Source organism: Microtus pennsylvanicus, chromosome 9 (genome assembly GCF_037038515.1).
Source record: "Microtus pennsylvanicus isolate mMicPen1 chromosome 9, mMicPen1.hap1, whole genome shotgun sequence".
NCBI classification, from domain to species: domain Eukaryota; kingdom Metazoa; phylum Chordata; class Mammalia; order Rodentia; family Cricetidae; genus Microtus; species Microtus pennsylvanicus.
The window spans coordinates 66741468-66761284 of NC_134587.1; the positions used below are offsets into that span (position 1 = coordinate 66741468).

General features: G+C 50.7%; 1 protein-coding gene across 22 annotated transcripts in view; it reads left to right on the forward strand.

The window, feature by feature from the left end:
- Ank1 (ankyrin 1) overlaps positions 1 to 19817 on the forward strand; it is a 174685-nt gene that overhangs the window by 109143 nt on the left and 45725 nt on the right. For all 22 annotated transcript variants that reach the window (XR_012911844.1, XM_075986335.1, XM_075986353.1 and 19 more), the window contains exons 3-16: positions 4638 to 4736; positions 7078 to 7176; positions 7764 to 7862; positions 8274 to 8459; positions 9715 to 9813; positions 10309 to 10407; positions 10684 to 10782; positions 12783 to 12980; positions 14198 to 14296; positions 14694 to 14792; positions 15231 to 15329; positions 16312 to 16509; positions 17407 to 17505; positions 18101 to 18199. Coding sequence is in view for 21 of the 22 variants with exons in the window: in XM_075986335.1 (XP_075842450.1) it covers positions 4638 to 4736; positions 7078 to 7176; positions 7764 to 7862; positions 8274 to 8459; positions 9715 to 9813; positions 10309 to 10407; positions 10684 to 10782; positions 12783 to 12980; positions 14198 to 14296; positions 14694 to 14792; positions 15231 to 15329; positions 16312 to 16509; positions 17407 to 17505; positions 18101 to 18199 (1671 nt within the window). In the remaining variant the exon portion in view is untranslated. The remainder of the gene's footprint in view (positions 1 to 4637; positions 4737 to 7077; positions 7177 to 7763; positions 7863 to 8273; positions 8460 to 9714; positions 9814 to 10308; positions 10408 to 10683; positions 10783 to 12782; positions 12981 to 14197; positions 14297 to 14693; positions 14793 to 15230; positions 15330 to 16311; positions 16510 to 17406; positions 17506 to 18100; positions 18200 to 19817) is intronic.

Below are 19817 nucleotides of genomic sequence, written 5' to 3' on the forward strand. Positions count from 1 at the left end.
TGGCTGTGAGTAGCTGCGCGCTCACTTAGCTGACACTCCTAGGCTCCTGTCTCTTGAACCCGTTTGGGCTTATCTTCTACACTCTGCTATCTGAGAGAAGTAATGTGTGCTCCGTCCCATGCCTAATCCCCTCGACAGCCTGTCTGCCATTTGGCTTCGAGAGAGAGAGTGACTGCGGAGGCTGGATGAGTAGCTGAAGTTCCAAGGAGATCCAGTAGGCTGCCTCAGTCTTGGCAACCAGCTTACATTCGATTCAGCTGAAGCAGAAGCATATGGTTTTTGGCTGTGAAGAGGTGGCAGATTACAGTTCATCCCTGTCCACAGTCGCAGCTAAGAACAAATAGTTCACATCATTTGTACTCCTCCCTCGTCACACTTGAGCAGTTAAAAAAAATAACCGTTTAAAGAAAAGGAAAGCGTTAAATTCGCTATTTATCCATGGGACACTATTTTGGTATTGAAACAGACTGGTATTGGGAGGACTAGTTCTACGTTTAGTAAGGCAGAGGCTCCTTACAACGCTGGTCCCCGGTGTCCCCCAGCTTCAGCTGCTGGGCTGGTTGGTCAGTCGCTGCGACTAAGCGTCCATCCACCTGCAGAGAGCTGTGCCTCTGGGGCTTGGCGTTTGTGCACCTGTTGGAGCCAGCCGCCTCCTGAGAGGAAAAGGACACCTGGCGAGCAGGCTGTATGCTTGGCTTCTGACAAGTTGGTGTGTGGGTTTAGACCTTAGTATCGCATACGGCGTCTTCACGTCGCCATTGTAAAGGAACTTGACACCCTAATGTTAACGTGAACTGGCTGTTGGCTGTGAAACCATTTCTTAGAGAGTAGTCCGACCCTCCTCTGTGCTGAGGGTTCACCCGTGCCTGTAGGAACAGTTGGGAGATCTCTTTTGTGTGGATCATCCCTCCCACAGTGAGTTCTTTAAGAGAAAACTTCGTTCCTTAATCACCTTCAGCACCCTGCCGGGCACTGTCTACGCCCGGTTTAGGAGTGGGTGGAGCTTCGCACTGGGTGGCAACTGCAGCTGAAGCAGGCATTTGCACTTGTGTTTTGTTGCATTCTAACTCCAGGGTTTCTTGCATACCCTGACTGGTTGTGCCTAATAGGGTTTGCTTTGGTTCTGTGTTCCAGATGAGGACTTTAAATTCAAACCACCTGAGTCATAGGTGTAGCTTACATCTGCTCACAGTAATAAAACCCACTGGAGGGCTGGGGAGATGGCTCAGCAGTGCACACACTTGGCGCTCCAGCCATAGGACCTGAGTGCTGATCGTCAGAGCCCACATAAATGCTCTGGTGGCCTGCTTGCAGTTCCAGCCCAGTCTCAGGAGTGAGAGATGAGGGACATCTCCCAGCAAACCACCTACTGAACTGTGGCTTTGATGGAGAGACTGTGCCTCAAAGTGTAAGGTTGAAGATTTGATTAAGGAAGATTTCCTGACATTAACCTCAGCCTTCCACACGTATTCAAGCAGAGAGAGAGAGAGAGAGAGAGAGAGAGAGAGAGAGAGAGAGAGAGAGAGAGAGAGAGAGAGAGAGAGGAAAGAGAGAGAGAGAGAGAGAGAGAGAGAGAGAGAAAAGAGAGAGAGAGAGAGAGTCACAAAGAAGAAAGATGAGATAAGCTTTGGGATGTAGAATTGATCAGATGGATCCTCTTAATAGGTCCATCTACCATTTCTTCTGCCAGGAGTGGGCTTCTAGACAGCTTGTGAATGAGGGAGGAGAGAGAGGGAGACCCATGAAGACCAGAACAGTGAGTAGAACTGTTGAGATCAATCGCAGAGACCACAACCAGATCCTTGGGGATGATTCTAAGGAACTATGCTTCTGTTTATCTGATTCAAAAGAAGTGAGCTAGCTCCTGGGAGGAGGGCACCCAAAACCAGGCTGCCCTTCATGTGGCTGTGATGTAGAAGGATGATGTGACTTCATTAGTTTAAATGCTGTGGGCCTTGGTGTGCTAAGCTGTGAATGAGAGGTATAGCCGAGAGCCTTTAATACACCTTGCCTCCAGCTTTCTGTGGTTAGAATCCAGCGTCACTATGGATTAGGGTCCTCACTCTGGCTCTGAAGAGCAGGGGAAAACCACCCCAGGCTTAGATGTTTCCTTCCAGGCTCGACAACATTGCAGCTCTGAGGCTTTCAGGACCAATCAATACCCACCATTTAGGTGGCAATGCTGCCAAGCCAAGCAATAAATGAACCACATCCATGCTGGCATGCTACCAGAATCATCTTCCCGTTGTAAGCAGAGTGTAGCCAAGACCACAACCCCACCACCAGATCCCAGAAGCCCCACATGCCAGGGCTTGGAGCCTTCCAGAGTGGGGTTGATAGATCTCCGTCTACAGGTCTGTGAAAGATTAGACCTGCCCCAAACAGGAGCAGCTGCAGGATGAGCTGGGACTTCCCAAGCACCCCATCATTTGACAGGTGGCTCTTTAATTAATCTGTGCTTTGCAAATTGAATACAGACAGTGGGTTTGTGTGGGTCCAGTGTTCCTTACTCTGACCCTGTCCAGACTATGGCCTGCCTTCAGGCACTTCCTCTCCTATTACAGGCGTTGGCTCTAGTCTATCTGTGATCTGATAATTTTACTCATACTGTGGGATGAACAAGTCACATAGCTGCTGTTGAACCCTGTAAGAGTTGCATGTGATGGCCATCTGCATGTGTGCATACACACACACACACACACACACACACACTGTAAGGAATGTCCTAATCCAATGAGGTCTTACCCAGCCATATCCACTGGCTGCTTGCAGGTTGGGCAGGCCAGATGTAAATAGGACATAGGTGACATCCTTGCAACCTTCCTGTTTTCCTCCCCTCAAGTGCATTCCCAGGAGACTCTTCCCCGTGGTCACATGCTAAGAGGCAGCAATGACCCCAGGTAGAGAGTTGCTTTAGCAGGAAGCTGAGCATGTCCTCTGACCCAAGAGAGGAGAGGGATTTCTGGAGCTCAGGGTGCAGGGACTCTCGGGACAGGTGAGTCAGAGGCTTCAAATCACAGAGAGGTCAAACCTTATCCTGATTGGCAAGATCCTGCAGCAGTTGCAAGGCTACCGCAGCAGCAGCAACAACGAAAAGATGCTAAAGCCAGACTGACCAAAATGGGGAAAGGGTAGGAGAAGAGAGCTGCTGGCCGCAGTGGTGGAGTCAACGGATGGAATCATTGGCTGACCGACACCACTGCCTTTATGGAACCTACTCGGCCATGGACTTGAAATTCATGCGATCACATTGCCAGAACCATTCGCAAGGCTGGGTAGTACTTTTTTAAAAAGATATTTGTTTGGGAGGAGGGGGCACAAGTATTTCATGAGCACATGTGGAGGTCAGCAGGTAACTTTAAGGAGTCTCTCCTTCCATCACATGAACCAAACTTAGGTCATCAGGCATGACGGCAAATGCCTTTGCCCACTGAGCCTTCTCGCCAAGCCCCCGAGGAGCAGGGTTTTGTTGTTGATGCTGTTTTTCAAGATGGTTTTACTGTGTATCCCCAGCTGTCTTGGAACTTACTCTATAGACCAGGCTGGCCTCAAACTCACAAAGATTCCCCCGGCCACTGCCTCCCGAGTGCTGGGATCAAAGGTGTGAGTTACCACTGTCCAGCAAGTAACCCAGTTTTTTGAATCAGACTTTGGCAGAAAGTTCCAGGGCCTTTAAGTTAACAGTCAGGAGAACTGCAAAGAGGATGGAAGGACTGAGCAATGCTTTCTGAGCCACTGTGCTGATCCTTAGGGACGCAGTGGAGCCTCCAACTAACTACAACTCGCACACCTTGGTGAGTCTCTGGTTTTGGAGACTGATGGTTGGGCATGGAAGCTAGCAAAGGGGCTGTTTTCACACTGGTTTCCCATTAAGGAAACCACGTAACAAGGTGGGGTGTTTAGTTCTCAAAGGGTCTGCTTTGCAGCTCGTTTTGGTAACTGTGGACTGGTCCCCACAGATTTCAATTGGTGTGGCATCCCTACTCTTTTTGGTTACTGCATGAAAGCTCCCCAGGGCCAGGGCCATACCGACCATCTCAATCCGTGGCACTTCTGTCAGTCAAGTGCTCCTGCCGCTATGGCAGAATACCCGGGGAAATCAACTTCAAAAAATGAAAATGTTTATTTTGGTTCGTGATTTTAGTCCAAGGTCACTAGGCCTCGTCGTTTGGGGGCCCATGGTCACACAGTACATCTTGGAAATGAGTCTGTGGCAAACGAGGTGCTAGGCTCTGGCAGCTTGGAAGTTAAAGACAGAAAGAGAGCTGTATTCCACCTGCCTCTTCCTTGAGGCACCAGCTCGTAAAGGGTCTACCTCTTCAAGCCTTCAACATCGTGTGTTTGGATGCTTCCACGCCCCAGTGAAGCCGAAAGACTGCCTCGGATCAGATCTCAGGGCCCCTGCAGGATCTGGGGGAATGTCCGTGTCCCACGTGTGACAGTCTTGTCGTTTGCTCTTCTCCTTCTTGGTGCTCTGACCTCGGGGTGCCTTCAGCTGGTGGCTCTCTGGGTTGGCTGTGTCCACTCAGTGTCCTCATTTCTGCCTTCCACTCCACCACACACCTTACCCAGTCCGTAGGATGGCAGAGTGGGCCGTGTCACTAACCAAAACCTCCCCTCCTTTCTGCTCCTCTCAGAACGGGTTGAACGGCTTGCATCTGGCTTCTAAAGAAGGCCACGTGAAGATGGTGGTTGAACTACTGCACAAAGAGATCATTCTAGAAACGACAACCAAGGTAAGAAGCAGGGGTCATTGGTATTGCAAATTCATGCCTGTGGGATGCCTTTGTGAATTTTCTCAAACTGTCGCTTGTAAACCAGTCACATCTGGTTTCTCTGAGTTCTGGGTGTCACCTGAAAAACAGGCCCCAGTTTCCAGAATTTGTCAGTGGGCCTTTATCCTACCATCAACACTGGATTCCAAAAACAGGACCCTTTTACAGTGGCTTCTTACTGCTTCATACAGGGACCTGGAGTTCTGCAAGCTCCAGAGTTGAGCACTAGCTGAGGTGCTTCCCCCTCTGTGACCTTAGGAAAGTTACTTGGCCACTGGGAAGCCTCAGTTTTCTCCCCTGTAAATGGGGATGATGAAGCTTATTTGCAGGGTCAGTGTGTATATAAAGTACCTGGCAACAGAATTAGGCGGGAAATAGTGATGGTGTTGTCACTGAAGGGAGCCCAGTCCTTCTGGTGTGACCTTCTCTAGCAAATCTTCCTGTTCAGCCCTACATCTATTTTCTTCCTGATTTCTCCCTGGGACAGCACTCCCTTTTATCAGAAGGTGTTTGGCATAGAAGCATCAATTCATGTAGATTGCAAAATAATATTTTTTGCATTGGTAGTGGTGGAACCCTGGTCTTCATGCATGGTAAGCATGCAGTCTAGCACTGACCTACATCTAATCCCTAAACAAGCTTTATTTCTTATGTACCTGCAACTTGTTTATTAAAATAATCTCCCTTTGCCACCCCCTTCTGCCCCTCCCTCTCCTCCCAGCTCCACCTCCCCACATTGCTGCCTCTCTGCCTGAGTTACCATAACCCATCGGATGCTTGTTAAGTAGGGTCCTGAAAACAGCCTCAATTTTAGCTCTCTGCAGAGAGCAGAAAATGCAGCTGAACAATATGTAGAGAACAGATATAATTTGTATGAAGTGAACTTCCAAATATTATGAAGGTAGACTCCTTTCCCATGGTAAAATTTACTAATTTTCATGTCATTCCCTGTTCACTCATCGGTGCAGTGAGCAGAGCTGCTCTTTGGAGCTGCTTTTGCTTCCGGCCCCTGCACAGAGACCAACTGTTTCACCTGCTCTTCCCAGGGAGCAAGGGGTAGCTACTGACCTCCAACGTACCCAGCCACAAACCTGCGGTCTCTTTTCCCTGGCATTTCCCCAGAGCTGAGTAAATGGCACTCTTTCCAAACCTTCCCTTTTGGTTTTTATTTTGTTGTGAATACTTACTTGGTAGATTTTATTTGTAGACATTTCTAAGCCAGCGAAACTTTAGAATGCCAGAGAGAAAGAGGGGTAACAAAGGTGAATGTCAAACTCGAGGCCAAGGGGGACACCAGACAGATTGTGAAATTGTCATGGGTCTCCCAGGCTTCGGGAAGATTAGAAATAAAGACAAACTAAGACACTAAAGCCTGCCCTAGTTCCTTAGCAGGGCTCATGATTGGGAAAGTGAAAAAATGGGTGCCCTGGCTCCTCTCCTCCCTCTCCAACCCAGAAACTAGAGGCCAGATTCAGGGTGGGTAATGGGTAAGTAGACCCCTCCCATCCCCTACAAATTCACCGTGCTGACCCAACCCTCCTCTTCCTGTGGCTTCTGTGGTTCCTTAAACGTGGAGAACTCGGGTATTTGTAAATCAAAATAGAATTAAAACTTCTCTTCTGCTTCTTCATTAACCAAAGGATCACACCCCTGTCCTGTGACTGTCCCACATGTCCAGGGCACTTCTTGAGGCTCACAGTTGGAGTGTGTGTGTGTGTGTGTGTTTGTGTGCATGCACACCCCTGTCCTGTGACTGTCCCAAATGTCCAGGGCACTTCTTGAGGCTCACAGTTGGGGTGTGTGTGTGTGTGTGTGTGTGTGTGTTTGTGTGCATGCACACCCCTGTCCTGTGACTGTCCCACATGTCCAGGGCACTTCTTGAGGCTCACAGTTGGGGTGTGTGTGTGTGTGTGTGTGTGCATGCACACGTGTGTATGTCTGTGTGTATGATGTATTTGTGTCTCTGTGTGTGTGTCTATGTGTGTGTCTCTGTGTGTTTGGTATATGTGCCTGTGTCTGTATGTGTAATGTGTGTGTGTGTTTATCTCTGTGTGTGTGTGTGATGTGTCTATGTGATGTGTGAATGTGCACATGCATGCACGCATATGAGTGTGTGATATGTCAGAGAGAAGAACACGTTGGTCCCTGAGCTAATAGTCTTCCATGATCAGTGACAAACTGGGCGTAGACACAGATGTTTCTGCCTTGGGGCTTCCCAACCAGCACCTTCATTTTCCTCCCTGTGACAAGCTATTGAGCAAGCTGAGGAAAACATCCTCTGTCCCTCGCCTCTGTGTTTCAGAAGGGAAATACTGCTCTGCACATCGCTGCCCTTGCTGGTCAGGACGAGGTGGTCAGGGAGCTGGTCAATTATGGAGCCAACGTCAATGCTCAGTCTCAGGTAATGGCTCCCTGGTTCCTAGAACGGGGTGGGGGGGTCTTCTTCCTCCACTTACACAATTGTTCTATGCCACACAGAAGACACATTGACTGCTGTGTACTTACACACACACACACTCACACTGCAGCTAGGACTAGATTTATTACTAACACGTCTCCTAGCAGTGATGCGGACATTGTGTGCTAATTTTCCAAGGCTAGAGTACACGACCTTAGCACGGAGAGTTGGTCATTGTGACTCCAGCTTGGTTCAATAGGACCAGTGAAATCACATATGGATCGTATGGGCAAGGGGCTTCTCCATTTGTATGCATACACCCACACACCACAGATAAACATATACACATAATTAAAAACAAAATAACCTTTTAAGTAGAGGAAGGTGTTTGGGCTAGGGACTCACTCAGAAGGTGGGGGGCAAAACACGTCTACGGAGTCATCTCCCCCTCTTGGTCTTTGGTAATATTTTTCCAGAGGCAGTTGTTTGTCTCCAGGGCGAAACGAGGGCATGAGGAGAGTCCCCCCCCCACATGAAAGAGTTTACCTGTTTTACCCACTATTTTAATGGCTTCTTCTTTGGGTTTACAGAAAGGCTTTACTCCCCTGTACATGGCGGCCCAGGAGAATCACTTGGAGGTGGTGAAGTTTTTACTGGAGAATGGAGCCAATCAGAATGTAGCCACAGAAGTAAGTTCCCTTGGCAAGTGTGCTCTGTGCTGGAACTGTTTCCGGTGCACAAAATGATAATGGTGCACAGTCAGACTGCAAACAGGTGAGGCCCATTCAGGCCTCCTTGGCACTTAGTCAGACAACAAACAAGTAGTACACACAATCAGATACCCTCATAGCACACATTCATACTGCAAACACGACACACACACAGTCAGACCCTCACAACACACAGACAGACAGACCTGACCTCAATAGTAAGGTAAAAAAAAAAAAAAAACCTAAGTGCACAAGGAAGAAGAATGCAGACCCTGTGGAAGCAGAGCAAGAAAATGGGGCCAAGGAAGGCTTCAGGGAGGAGGAGGCAATTGTGTTGAGCTTGGAGGATGCAAAGGGCTTTGAAATCCCATCTTTGCCCTCCCTGAGCAGGATGGCTTCACGCCGCTGGCTGTGGCCCTCCAGCAGGGTCATGAGAATGTGGTGGCTCACCTCATCAACTATGGAACCAAAGGGAAAGTTCGCCTCCCCGCCCTGCACATCGCGGCCCGCAACGATGACACACGGACAGCTGCGGTCCTTCTGCAGAACGACCCCAACCCCGACGTCCTCTCCAAGGTGAGGGAAACCAGGACGTTCATGCCCCCAGGGTGAGCAAGCTGGGGGGGGGCTGGGGGCTGGAGGACTGCACTAGAGGCAGCCTTAGTTCCTGGTGTTTTACCAAGACCAGAGTCGAGGGGAATGAACCAGCTGTGCCTTTCGTGCTTAGCAGTAACATAGACGGGCTTAGTGGGCAGCCCTGCCTCAGATCCCTGGAGAAAGCCAAGAGGGTGCTAAGATGGCTCTGGCTACTTGGAGGATCCAGACCAGCGCCCAGGAGGGCAGGGTAGACCTCCCTGCAGAATGACTCTGCACCCCAGAGGGGCCTCCAGATCGTCGCCTTCTTCTTACCCTGTGCCCTTTCTGGGCAGTCATCACGTCCAGTTGCCAAAAGACAGGAAGGTGTAAAGTGAGGTTCCTGGAGATACGCCAGCTGTCCCTCAGTCAGCGAGGTTGCTTTACTGGTTCACACTGCCCTCTCCCTACACCTATTCTACCACATCCCTGTGCCTGGGTTCTGCTTGGATGTGGTCTGAGGATACAGAGCAGCATGACAGTGGTGAACTCTCTGGCCAGAGAGCCGAGTCACATACCCCGTTAGGGGGCTGGCAGCCATGGGCTCCATAACCCTTCACTGCTGACTAAAATCTCTTCATGAGAGGTGATCTCAGTTTATAGTTTGCCTTGGTGTTGACTGAGGTTCCTGTCCTGCCCAGTCCTGCAGTCGCTCAGTCCCAAAGAAACACATAGAGGCCTGCATAAATTATAAACTGGTTGGTCTATTAGCTCAGGCTTCTTATTAACTCTTATAACTTATATTAACTCATAATTCTTGTCTATATTAGCCATGTGGCTTGTTACCTTTTATCAGTGAGGTGTTCTCATCTTGCTTCCTCTGTGTGTGGGTGATGACTGCAGACTGACTCTTTCCTCTTCCCAGAATTCTCCTGTTCTGGTTGCCCCGACTATACTTCCCGCCTGGCTACTGGCCAATCAGCATTTTATTAAAGCAATACAAGTGACAAATCTTTACAGGGCACAAGACCATTGTCCCACAACACCTTGGCCATAAGGCACAGACTAGAAGTCCCTCTGATGTGCATATAGCTTGCCAAGAGGGCATCTCTCCACCCCTTCCTTAGCTTTTGCCATTGGCCAGAGCCTGCTTTGTGTGTGGGGCCCTGTGGCCCTATTGTTGTTTAGAAGCCCTGGGCTGGTTCTGGGGCAGAGGTGCTGGTGTGTGACAAGCGGTTCTCCCCCTCTGTTACGCCAGACGGGCTTCACACCTCTCCACATCGCAGCTCACTATGAGAACCTCAACGTGGCCCAGCTGCTCCTCAACAGGGGGGCCAGCGTCAACTTCACACCTCAGGTAACCGCACCCGAGTCTCTGCACACTGTCCAGAGTTTGGGGTGCCCCCGTCTCTCTCACATACTCTCTCTAGCACCTTGGAATCTACCTGTATCTCAGAAATGCCTGGGGGTGGGGGCAGAGCCCCGGTGACTGTTAAGACCTCCTGCTGGGAGATTACTAATCAACTGATCCTTCTGTTGGTCTGGAGGAAACTCAAAACTCCATGTGCCTGCTCTTCAGGAGAACACAGGAGGTGGGGGATGGTTGCAAATGCCTGGCTTTCTCCCCATCTTCTCCGTTACTCTGGGGGATGTGGGCTTGGCCAGCTTAGGGAAGTTAACCCCAGTACGATCAGGTCCTCATAGGTCCTGACTCTTCCTGAGGTGAGATGTGCCCCCATAGTTAAAGTGGCTGCTTGTTCTGAGGAGATGCAGGCAGGAGCTGGGGGTGGTGTGCATCCTGCCACCCTCCAAAGGAGCACCGAGCCCTGAGGGTCCCCGTCTCTTCCTCCAGAATGGCATCACACCACTGCACATCGCCTCCCGCAGAGGGAATGTGATCATGGTGAGACTCCTGCTGGACCGAGGGGCTCAGATAGAAACAAGGACCAAGGTAGGTGTCTGCAGCCTTCAGGACAAGGGCAGGGGGTGAGTTCTGCCCTTGAGTCTCCCCGAGTGACAGGCTCTCATTGTGTCCCCTGCCACCCTGAGTGGCCTGCAGTAGCAGCTGGGTGCAGCAGGGGACAGGGACTAAACTGAGGTAAAGCCAGCCCGGTCTGAAGGCAGTGTCAGGACTTCCACACCCAGAAGAGATATTGCAGCCAGGCTGGTGATATTTTGCCACTGATGGCTGTTGTTGAGGCTTTCTGTCTTCCACTGTCTTACAAAGGATGAATTGACACCGCTCCACTGTGCAGCTCGGAACGGACACGTGAGGATCTCAGAGATCCTGCTGGACCACGGGGCACCCATCCAAGCCAAAACCAAGGTGTGTGCTCCTTCCTGGGTAGGCCATCTTGGGTAGGCGACACTCCAAGTCAGCTAGATGTCCCTTGTTGCTGTGACAAGGAACTTCAGAAGGGTTCATGGTGGCTCACAGTTTCAGGGTACACGGTCACTCATGGCAATGAAGTCGTGACAGCAGGGGTGAAGGGTCACACTGCAGGTACAGTCAGGAAAAAGAGAAAGATGAATGCTGGTATTCAGCTGGCTTTTCCTTTTTATTCAGTCTGCAGTCCCAGGCCAACGGATGGTGTCACCCACATCCAGAGTGGGTGCTCCCTCTTCAGCTCATCCTCTCTGTAAACACCCCCATAAGCACGCCAGTGTATTTCTGACAGGTTGACAATACTGGAGGTTAATCATCACAACTCCACCCTCTGTCAGCCCAACACCCAGGCACATCACACAGCGATGGTAATGTTCCATCTCAGCTCCTAAATCCCATTTCCACCTCACGATGTAAAATACATTTAGTCTGTCTCTAAATTATCCTCACGGCCTTTAATGGTCCCAGCACCTTAGAGAGTGCAGAGTCCTGGGCTACAGAAATGATTGAGTGATTAAGAGAGCTCCCAGCACCCACAGCAGGCATCTCACAAATAGCCGTGAACAGACACACAGACACACACAGACATACAGACATACACACTCATAATTTAATTGTTTATTTTAAATAATTATTTTTATTTAACTGTATGTGTGTTTTGCCTGAATGCATGTCTGTGCACATGCCTGGTGCACACAGAGGCCTGAAGATGTTGTCAGATCTTCTGGAGCTAGAATTACCAATGATTGTGAGCCACCCTGGAGGTCTTGGTTATCAAAATGCTCTTAACCACTGAACTGTCTCTCCAGACCCTAACACACTTCTTAAAGGAGTGCAAAGTCCTGAGTCTCCGCTGAGACTCAACAGTCTCTTAACTGTGATCCCTGTACAGTCATGGTAAGTCCACTCCCATGGCACAGAGTAAACAGCCCCTTCTAGAAGCAAAGAAAGATCAGGCTAAACCAAGACTGGAACCCAAATCCTACAACTGTGTCCAACTTCCGGACTCATGATGAGTCTGGGGTGGGTGGCTCACAGTTAAGTCCTTCATGGTGGGGAAGGCCTGGCAGCAGGGGCACCAGGCAGCGGGTCACATTAAACCCTCAGTAGGAAACAGAGAGGTGAACGCTGATGCCCAACTTTCTCCTTTTGTCGTCAGTGGTGGACTTTAGCCACAGCCTGGTGCCTCCCATAGTCGGGTCTTCACTTCCCACTTAAACCTTTCCGGTACCGCCCTCAAATATACCAAGGGTGTTTCCATAAGGATTGTAAACTTTATCCAGGCTACTGAGATTGCTCAGTGGGTAAGGGCTCTTGTCACCAAGACGACTTACAGCCTAAGTTCAGTCCCCAGAACTCACATGGTAGAAAGAGAAACTGACTCCAGCAAGTTGTCCTTTGGCAGTGCATGGCCACACCACGGCACAGACTTGCCTTCCCACACCCCACAAGCATACACAATGAATAAATGGGAAAGTTTTCCAATTAGAAAGTTTAGAGAGATCTAAAGTCTGTTTTGTTGTCCTTTATCCACACGGTAATTAAGGCCCACACTTGCTGCATGTAGTAATTGGGCCGGTGAGCATCTGGGAAGAATGAAGTAAAGGTCCGTCCTTAGACGCTTGTAATTAAGAGAAAAACACATGGCCAAGATGGCGGTCGCAAATTAGATGATTTGGCAAAGGTGAAAATAAGGTCAGACTTGAGTGACCAGTACAGACCAGCGAGGCCTGAGGAAGTCCAGGGTGGTCAGGGAAGCCTTCATGGAGGGCTTGAAGATTTGGCTACGTGGGAGAGAACATTTTCTTCAGAGACAAGCTCATTTGGGATCCATACTGAAGATTTGTGTAGACAAGAAGGGAGTGGCATTGCTGTCACTGTCCTGAGTCCCCTGCTTTGTCCCCAGGAGCTCTGTCATTGCTTTATTCCTCTCCCTCCAGAATGGCTTGTCCCCAATCCACATGGCGGCTCAGGGAGACCATCTCGACTGTGTCCGACTTCTATTGCAATACAATGCAGAGATCGATGACGTCACCTTGGATCACCTGACTCCTCTCCACGTGGCAGCCCACTGTGGCCACCACAGGGTGGCTAAGGTTCTTTTGGATAAAGGAGCCAAGCCAAACTCCAGAGCCCTGGTGAGAGGAGGCTACTACTGTAGGGATGCTGCTGGGGAGAAGGGATGCGGGGAGGGGCTGCAGTTCTGCATGGGTACCACTAGGGGCAGCACCGTAGGCAAGTGCACATTGTGTGTGTGTGTGTGTGTGTGTGTGTGTGTGTGTGTGTGTGTGTGTGTGTGTGTGGTATATTCCGGAGGGGTGTGGCATTTGAGATCAAAGCTTCAGCCAGGGAGTGAGGTCCGCTGTGGGTTTATACCCAGGAGATCTGACTCTGGAAGCGGTGTTTATGGTGTGTGTGGGGGTTCGAGGCCCCAGCCAGACTCAGTGCTAAGAGGCAGTAACATCTTAGAGGCAGGCCTGGTCTTCAACCTGCTTCGGGGTGAGAATGCGCTGACTTGAACTGAGGACAGCTCTGAACGGGGCTGTGGCCACAGCCCTGGGAGGCAAGAAGTTCAGACCAAAAACAGGGTGGTCCTATGGCTGTGCTCCTCACCCTCCTCCCTAGGCCAGAGGCCACCAGAGTAGTTCAGAGAGCCATAGAGCGTGTTCAGGACCGTGGTCTCACACTTGTCCATGCTCAGAGGAGAACTGAAGGGACAGGTACCCACCACAGGCAAAAGATAGATCATCCATCCCTTCAAACCTGCTTGCAGTGAGCCCAGACCAGACTCCGGGGTCACTGAGGCTCCCAAAGCTTGGGGCTGACATTGGGGTTGAAATGTGCTGTTCTGTCCGCTGCGGGGTGCTTGGCACCGTCTCTGGCCTCTAAATGCTAGTAGTTCTGCTTCCGGAACTACCTGTGACAGCAAAGACATGGCTGGCTATAACCCCTCCCCGACCCCCAGAAAACTGACCTTGTTTGAGAAGCACCACCCTGTGAAGTACAGAGGGGTAGACAGACACAGAATTGTCCCCGTGGAGGGGTGCGCCTGTCGAACATGCTGGGGAGCAGAGTCCCTCTCATTCAGCATCACGTAGAAAGGAAGCAGTTCACCTTCAACGAGTACTCCTTTAGTGTATCCAGAAATAGGACAGAATTCTTTTAAAATGTCCCCAAATACTCAGAAATATTTTCCATGTGTAAAGAGAAGGAACACCTGTTTGTCTGATCATGAGTGACATGGTCTATCCCGTGGTCTACGAGTGCTTGCCAGGTGGGCTGGGAAGGAGCAGGATTCCTTTCCAGTTCTCTGCTTACTGTCCGGGTTCATCCGTGTGCTTTGTGTGGGCTACAGAACGGCTTCACCCCCTTACACATCGCCTGCAAGAAGAATCACATCCGCGTCATGGAGCTGCTGCTGAAGACGGGCGCCTCCATCGATGCAGTCACGGAGGTAGGAGGAAGCGTAGGCGTGCCTTCGCCCCACCCCCATTGCCTTACATGGTTATTCCTCATAGCTGTGTGTGCCTGCAGATATGCGTGTGCCCGCGAATGTGTGCATGTGCAGATATACGTCAGCATGTCCCCAAAGGGGCTGGATCAGGGTGACTCCCAGGCGAGAAGACTTTTCAGGATGGGTGAGGATGGTTTGAAATGTAAAGTGGTGACCATTTTCTGCCAGGGCTTTAGTCCCTGTGGCCATTTTCCTGAGAAGAAGCCCACCTGGTTTAAGTCCATTTTCTCAGGTAGCCGTTCATGGAGCTCTCTATCGACAGAAGAGCGTAGCACATTGCGGCTTGCTCTTCCTTGTGGGGACGGCTCCTGCTCACACTCCATTCTGTCTCTTTTAGTCTGGACTGACACCTCTCCACGTGGCGTCCTTCATGGGACACCTTCCTATTGTGAAGAACTTGCTGCAGCGGGGGGCGTCACCCAATGTCTCCAATGTGGTAAGATCTTGAAGACGGTGAGAACTCTTGGCGCTGGTCCCCAGCTCTGAGGGAAGCTGTAGCAGCGGGTCCCTGTTTTCTCCACCCACGGAAATGGGATTCTCAGGATAGCAAAGGTGTCGGGAGTGGGGCGAACGTTCCTTTCTACTGAGGCTCCCCCAGTTAAATTTGTCACACAACTGCACATCTTTAGAATTTTATTTTGGAACTTCTATAAGTGCGATCTGGAAGTACATTCCCGCATTTGAATATTCATTAGCTCCGAGGTTTACATTCCCATTTCCCTAGACAACTGAGGGGGAGAAAGAGCCAGATTTGCTGGGCAGCTCCGGCTCCTGGACAAAATCCTACCAAGCCCAGTCAACAGTCTGAGTTCAACAAGTGTCCTTTTGCAACACCAGCATGTATTAATATTTCTATAACCTTGTCACTTTGCAGAAGGTAGAGACCCCATTGCACATGGCAGCCCGAGCAGGGCATACCGAAGTGGCCAAATACTTGCTCCAGAACAAAGCCAAAGCCAATGCTAAGGCCAAGGTGAGTTCAGGAGGCAGGAAAGGGAGGGTCCTAAGGTCACTCCAGCCTGGTGAAGGGAAGCCATTCTCAGAGGCCAGGGGCTCCCAGTCACACCACTCCTGTGTGGGTCTCATGGAAAGCTCCAGCTCTGTTTTGCTGGAGTCCTGAGGGGCCAGAGATATTCTTGCATCAAAGCTGAATTTCTGTAGAGTACCAAAGCCCAGCGAGCAGGGCTGGCCTGCAGCTTTCGTTGGGCTGATGAGTAGATTGTGATTAAAGGAAGGGACTTGGTAAGATCACGATGTCACCAGTACAAATCAGCCGGGAATCACTTGGTCTAAAAGTGGAGGATCCCCAGCTGTAGACTGGATGATGAATAAACTATAAGACGAGCTACCAAGTTTGCAAGATAGGCTGTGTGGCCAAGACCAGCACTCTGCAGGTGGCAGGCTCCCTTGAGCGTGTCTCTGCTTTAGCACAGAAACCAATATGTCATCCGTGGAGCCCCTGCACTAGGAGCGGTAGCTGGAAGTTGTCTTCCCTGATTCGGTGATTTGGTGCCCCATGACTACTGGCATAAAGAACATCAAAGTATTCAAACATGAACAAGCATAAGAGGTGCAGAGCTTGGGAGATCTGGCTTGTTGGGATAGCGATCAGTTTACTGAGCAGTTTTTCTATGTCCAACATTGGGAACCCTTTGTGTCCGTTAGCTGCTTGAGCAGAACCCCATGAAATAATGTTACAATTCCCACCTAACAACTGGGGAAGCTGAACCTTTGTGCAATTAAGTAGCGAAAGCACAAAGCTGGTGAGGTATAAGGATCACAAGAGAGAAAGCATACTATTTTCTGTAACTCAGAGACTGGAAGAAATCCCAGATCTTTTTATGCGTGACCGAGTTGCTTGCACTCTCTGGGCCTCACCTCCCGCCCCTGGGCAATACCAAGCTGGGCTTGAGAAGGTTAACATTTCCAGTTCTGTGCTTTCCCCTGGGGTCCAGGATGACCAGACACCACTTCACTGTGCGGCTCGTATCGGCCACACAAGCATGGTGAAGCTCCTGCTGGAGAACGGCGCCAGCCCCAACCTGGCTACCACTGCTGGCCACACGCCCCTGCACACCGCAGCCCGTGAGGGCCACGTGGACACAACCCTGGCCCTCCTGGAGAAGGAGGCATCCCAAGCGTGCATGACCAAGGTACAGTCATGACCACGGTTCCAGTTCTTAGAAAGCTTCGGGCTGGCAGGGTTTAGCGGCCCACCTGTGCTCACAGTACCCAGAAAGCTGAGACAGGAGGATCACATGAGCCCAGGAGCTCACGGTCAGCCTGGGCAGCATATCAAGACTGGATCTCAATTTAAAAAAAAAAAAAAGACCAGAAACAAAAGAAACCACACATATTTTTCAATTTTTTAGGAACAATAGGCTAGGCCTGAGGCTCTGAAGGGGAGTCCCATCTGAGCTTCTTTGTGGTCATGGGACTGTGCGGACCCATGAGTCATCTCCTTCCTCAGAAAGAGCACAGCCAGTCAGGTCTCTGCTCCAACCCAGATGTCTTCTATTTCCCCTGTAACTTGCTAGACACCTGCTCCAGGTTCCTAGGATACAGGGAGAACCAAAGGGAAGTAGTTTTTAAAGGACTGCTTGCCTGGCACTCTCAAGGCCCCAAGTTCACCCTCCAGAGTGGCAACAGATAACTGGCTAACTAAATAGGTAAGAACCTGATGGACTGACTGACACACGCCTGTGATCCAGTACTTCAGAGAATGAAGCAAAGAGATCTGGAGTTCAAGGCCAGCCTGGGCCGCATATTTAGACTGTCTCTGAAGGAACAATAGCAAACAAAAGAGATAGCCTCTGCCTCCCTCAGTCAACAAGCAATTGACAATATCGTAGGCAGCTTCCTCTCTTCTCCTGTGAGAGTTGGCCTGGTGGTACTCAGGGAGGCTTGTAGCCTCTTGCAGGGACCAAAATGCTCCAGTCCTTAGGTCACATAGGCATTCCCATGCTGGTTAGCACAGGAAGTGTCCTACCCGTGCCTTCCTTCGGTGGCATTGGCTCCCAGGGGTCCTGATGGCCTGTGTTTCTCCTCAGAAAGGATTTACCCCTCTCCATGTGGCTGCCAAGTACGGGAAGGTACGGGTGGCTGAGCTGCTCCTGGAACACGATGCACATCCCAACGCAGCAGGAAAGGTGAGTTGGAGCGTCCCCCTCCTCCTGGGTTAGCAGAAGCAAGAAGGGACAGACTACTTCCCCCCGGGAAGCACCTCTCGTGCCTGGGCAACCTCCCATAGAGAATGGTCTTTGCAGAAGGCAGTCCTAGCGAAGTCCGTGTCTGTTAGAAGGATCTGGTACTCTCTGAACAAGTGTGCTGATTTCATGGACCACCTCCCCAACAGGGATGAAGAAATAGTCCCAGAGCCTGCTGGAGCAGTCTTTCAGTGGCTCTCCTTCAAGACTGGCTTTAGGCAGATTTTTTTTTCTTTTTCTACAGTATTAATGATGGGACCCAGCACTAGAGCATATTCTAAACAGCTCTCTATCACCATTGAGCCGCCCCCTAGCCTTAAGTACGAGATTGATTTTTCACTCTTGTTGTTATGAAATGATTCCTGGGGCTTGCACACACTAGCCGAGTGCTTCACCCCTGACCTGTACCCAGCCCAGATTTGGATGGGCGCTGCCTTGTGAAAGAAGCACCCAGGATTGAAGAGCAGATCCCTGTTGTCTACACGGTCCCTCACGGGAAGGAAGCTGCTCATTTCCCCTCTGCTCTGTCCCTCTGCAGAACGGCTTGACTCCGCTGCATGTAGCCGTCCATCACAACAACTTGGACATCGTCAAGCTCCTCCTTCCCCGAGGCGGCTCCCCACACAGCCCTGCCTGGGTAAGGTCCCCCTCCCAGCTCCTGTCTTAGGCAGTAGTGCTCAACCTTCCTAATACTGTGACCCTTTAGTACAGTTTCTCAAGTTGTGGTGACTCCCAACCACAAACTTATTTCCGTTGCTACTTCATAACTGTAATTTTGCTACTGCTATGAATCTCAACGTAAATATTCGCCATGCAGGATGTCTGGTATGCGACCCCTGTGGAAGGGTCCTTTCACCCGCAGTGGGGTCACGACCCACAAGTTGAGAACTGCCGATCTTAAGCAACCCCAGGTGTTTTGTGTTTGGCTCCTAAGCACAGACGTGCCACAACTCCTTCACAGATACTGTCTGCAGCATCGTGGCTGCTATCTGAGGGCTTGTAGAATGGGAAGTGGGAAATACTGTTCTGTCAGAAGGTCCCTCGCAGTGGCAGGATTCAGTTTACACACCCCGAGTCCCTACCCCCACCAGCTACCTGTCAACTGTGTTTTGCAAGCTGGTGGTCAAATGTCTAGGACATGAGAGTTTCCTGGGGCCACAGCCTTGTTCTGGGAGCTTTCCCTCAGTGGGATGTCTTGTTCCGTGCTTGTTTCCCAGGTTCGGGTGCTGGATGCAGTGATCATTCCTCTCTGGGTCTGGGTGTGAGGATCTTCCTAGTTTATTTCTGTTTTAGAATATAGACACTGTGGTGGGGGCTTTAACCCCTGCATGTTCTGCAGTGATAGCACGTCCGGGTTCTGTAATACACTGCTAAGGACAGGACTCTGTGGCCCTGAGGAACCTTGACCGGGGGTGGGGGGAACAGAAGACAGGGGAGCCTTTGGGGGACAAGAGTACCCTGGGGTAAGGTGGGACTTGGATCTGTAAGAGGCAAGAGAACACTATGAAACTGGTCAGGAATGGAGTCAGGGCCTGCGTAGAAGAGACAGCCATGATCTCCGCACCAGGTGCCCCTCCTCCTGACAGGGCAGCCTGAGAATGATGTATGTCAGAATTCAGTCACACAGAAGGAACTCCAGTGCTGCCCACCAAGGAAAGAGTCATTCGGTGGGTTGCTGTGTGCTTCAGCTTACACTCGCCCCAGATTCACCAGTGGGCAGGGGACCGAGTGGCTTAGCTTGCTCTGTCTTCTCAGTATGATGCTCACCTCTCCCACATCCGTCTCTGCAGACACAGCGTGCCTCAGGAAGCCCTTGGCTCCTCAGGCTTCGCCCCTACTCCTGCCTCCCGTGGTAGCGCACCCTACGTCATTGTGCAGAGGCAGCACACAGCCGGCTAAGATGTTGACTTACTCCTGCTTCTAAAAATAAGAAACCGGACTCCCCTCCTCCTCCTCCTCATTCCCACTTATATAAACGGAGCTGGAGCCAGGTTCATGATATTTAAAGAGAGCGAAAGGCAGCTCAAAGCCTGCACAGATGGGGTTTGTTTCCATGGCAAAAATAGTTCCCAAAGTAGTCTGGCAATTTTGTAGAATTTCACAGTAAATCCCTTTGCACCCAAACCAAACTCTCCCCTTCTCGGTCTGATGCTAACAGATTCCCTCCCGTGTGCCTTCCTTCCCTGAGCTTATTTTCCTGGGAAAAGGGGCCTTTTACTGACATAGATCCCTGTCTGACTTCTCCCTGGAGCTCC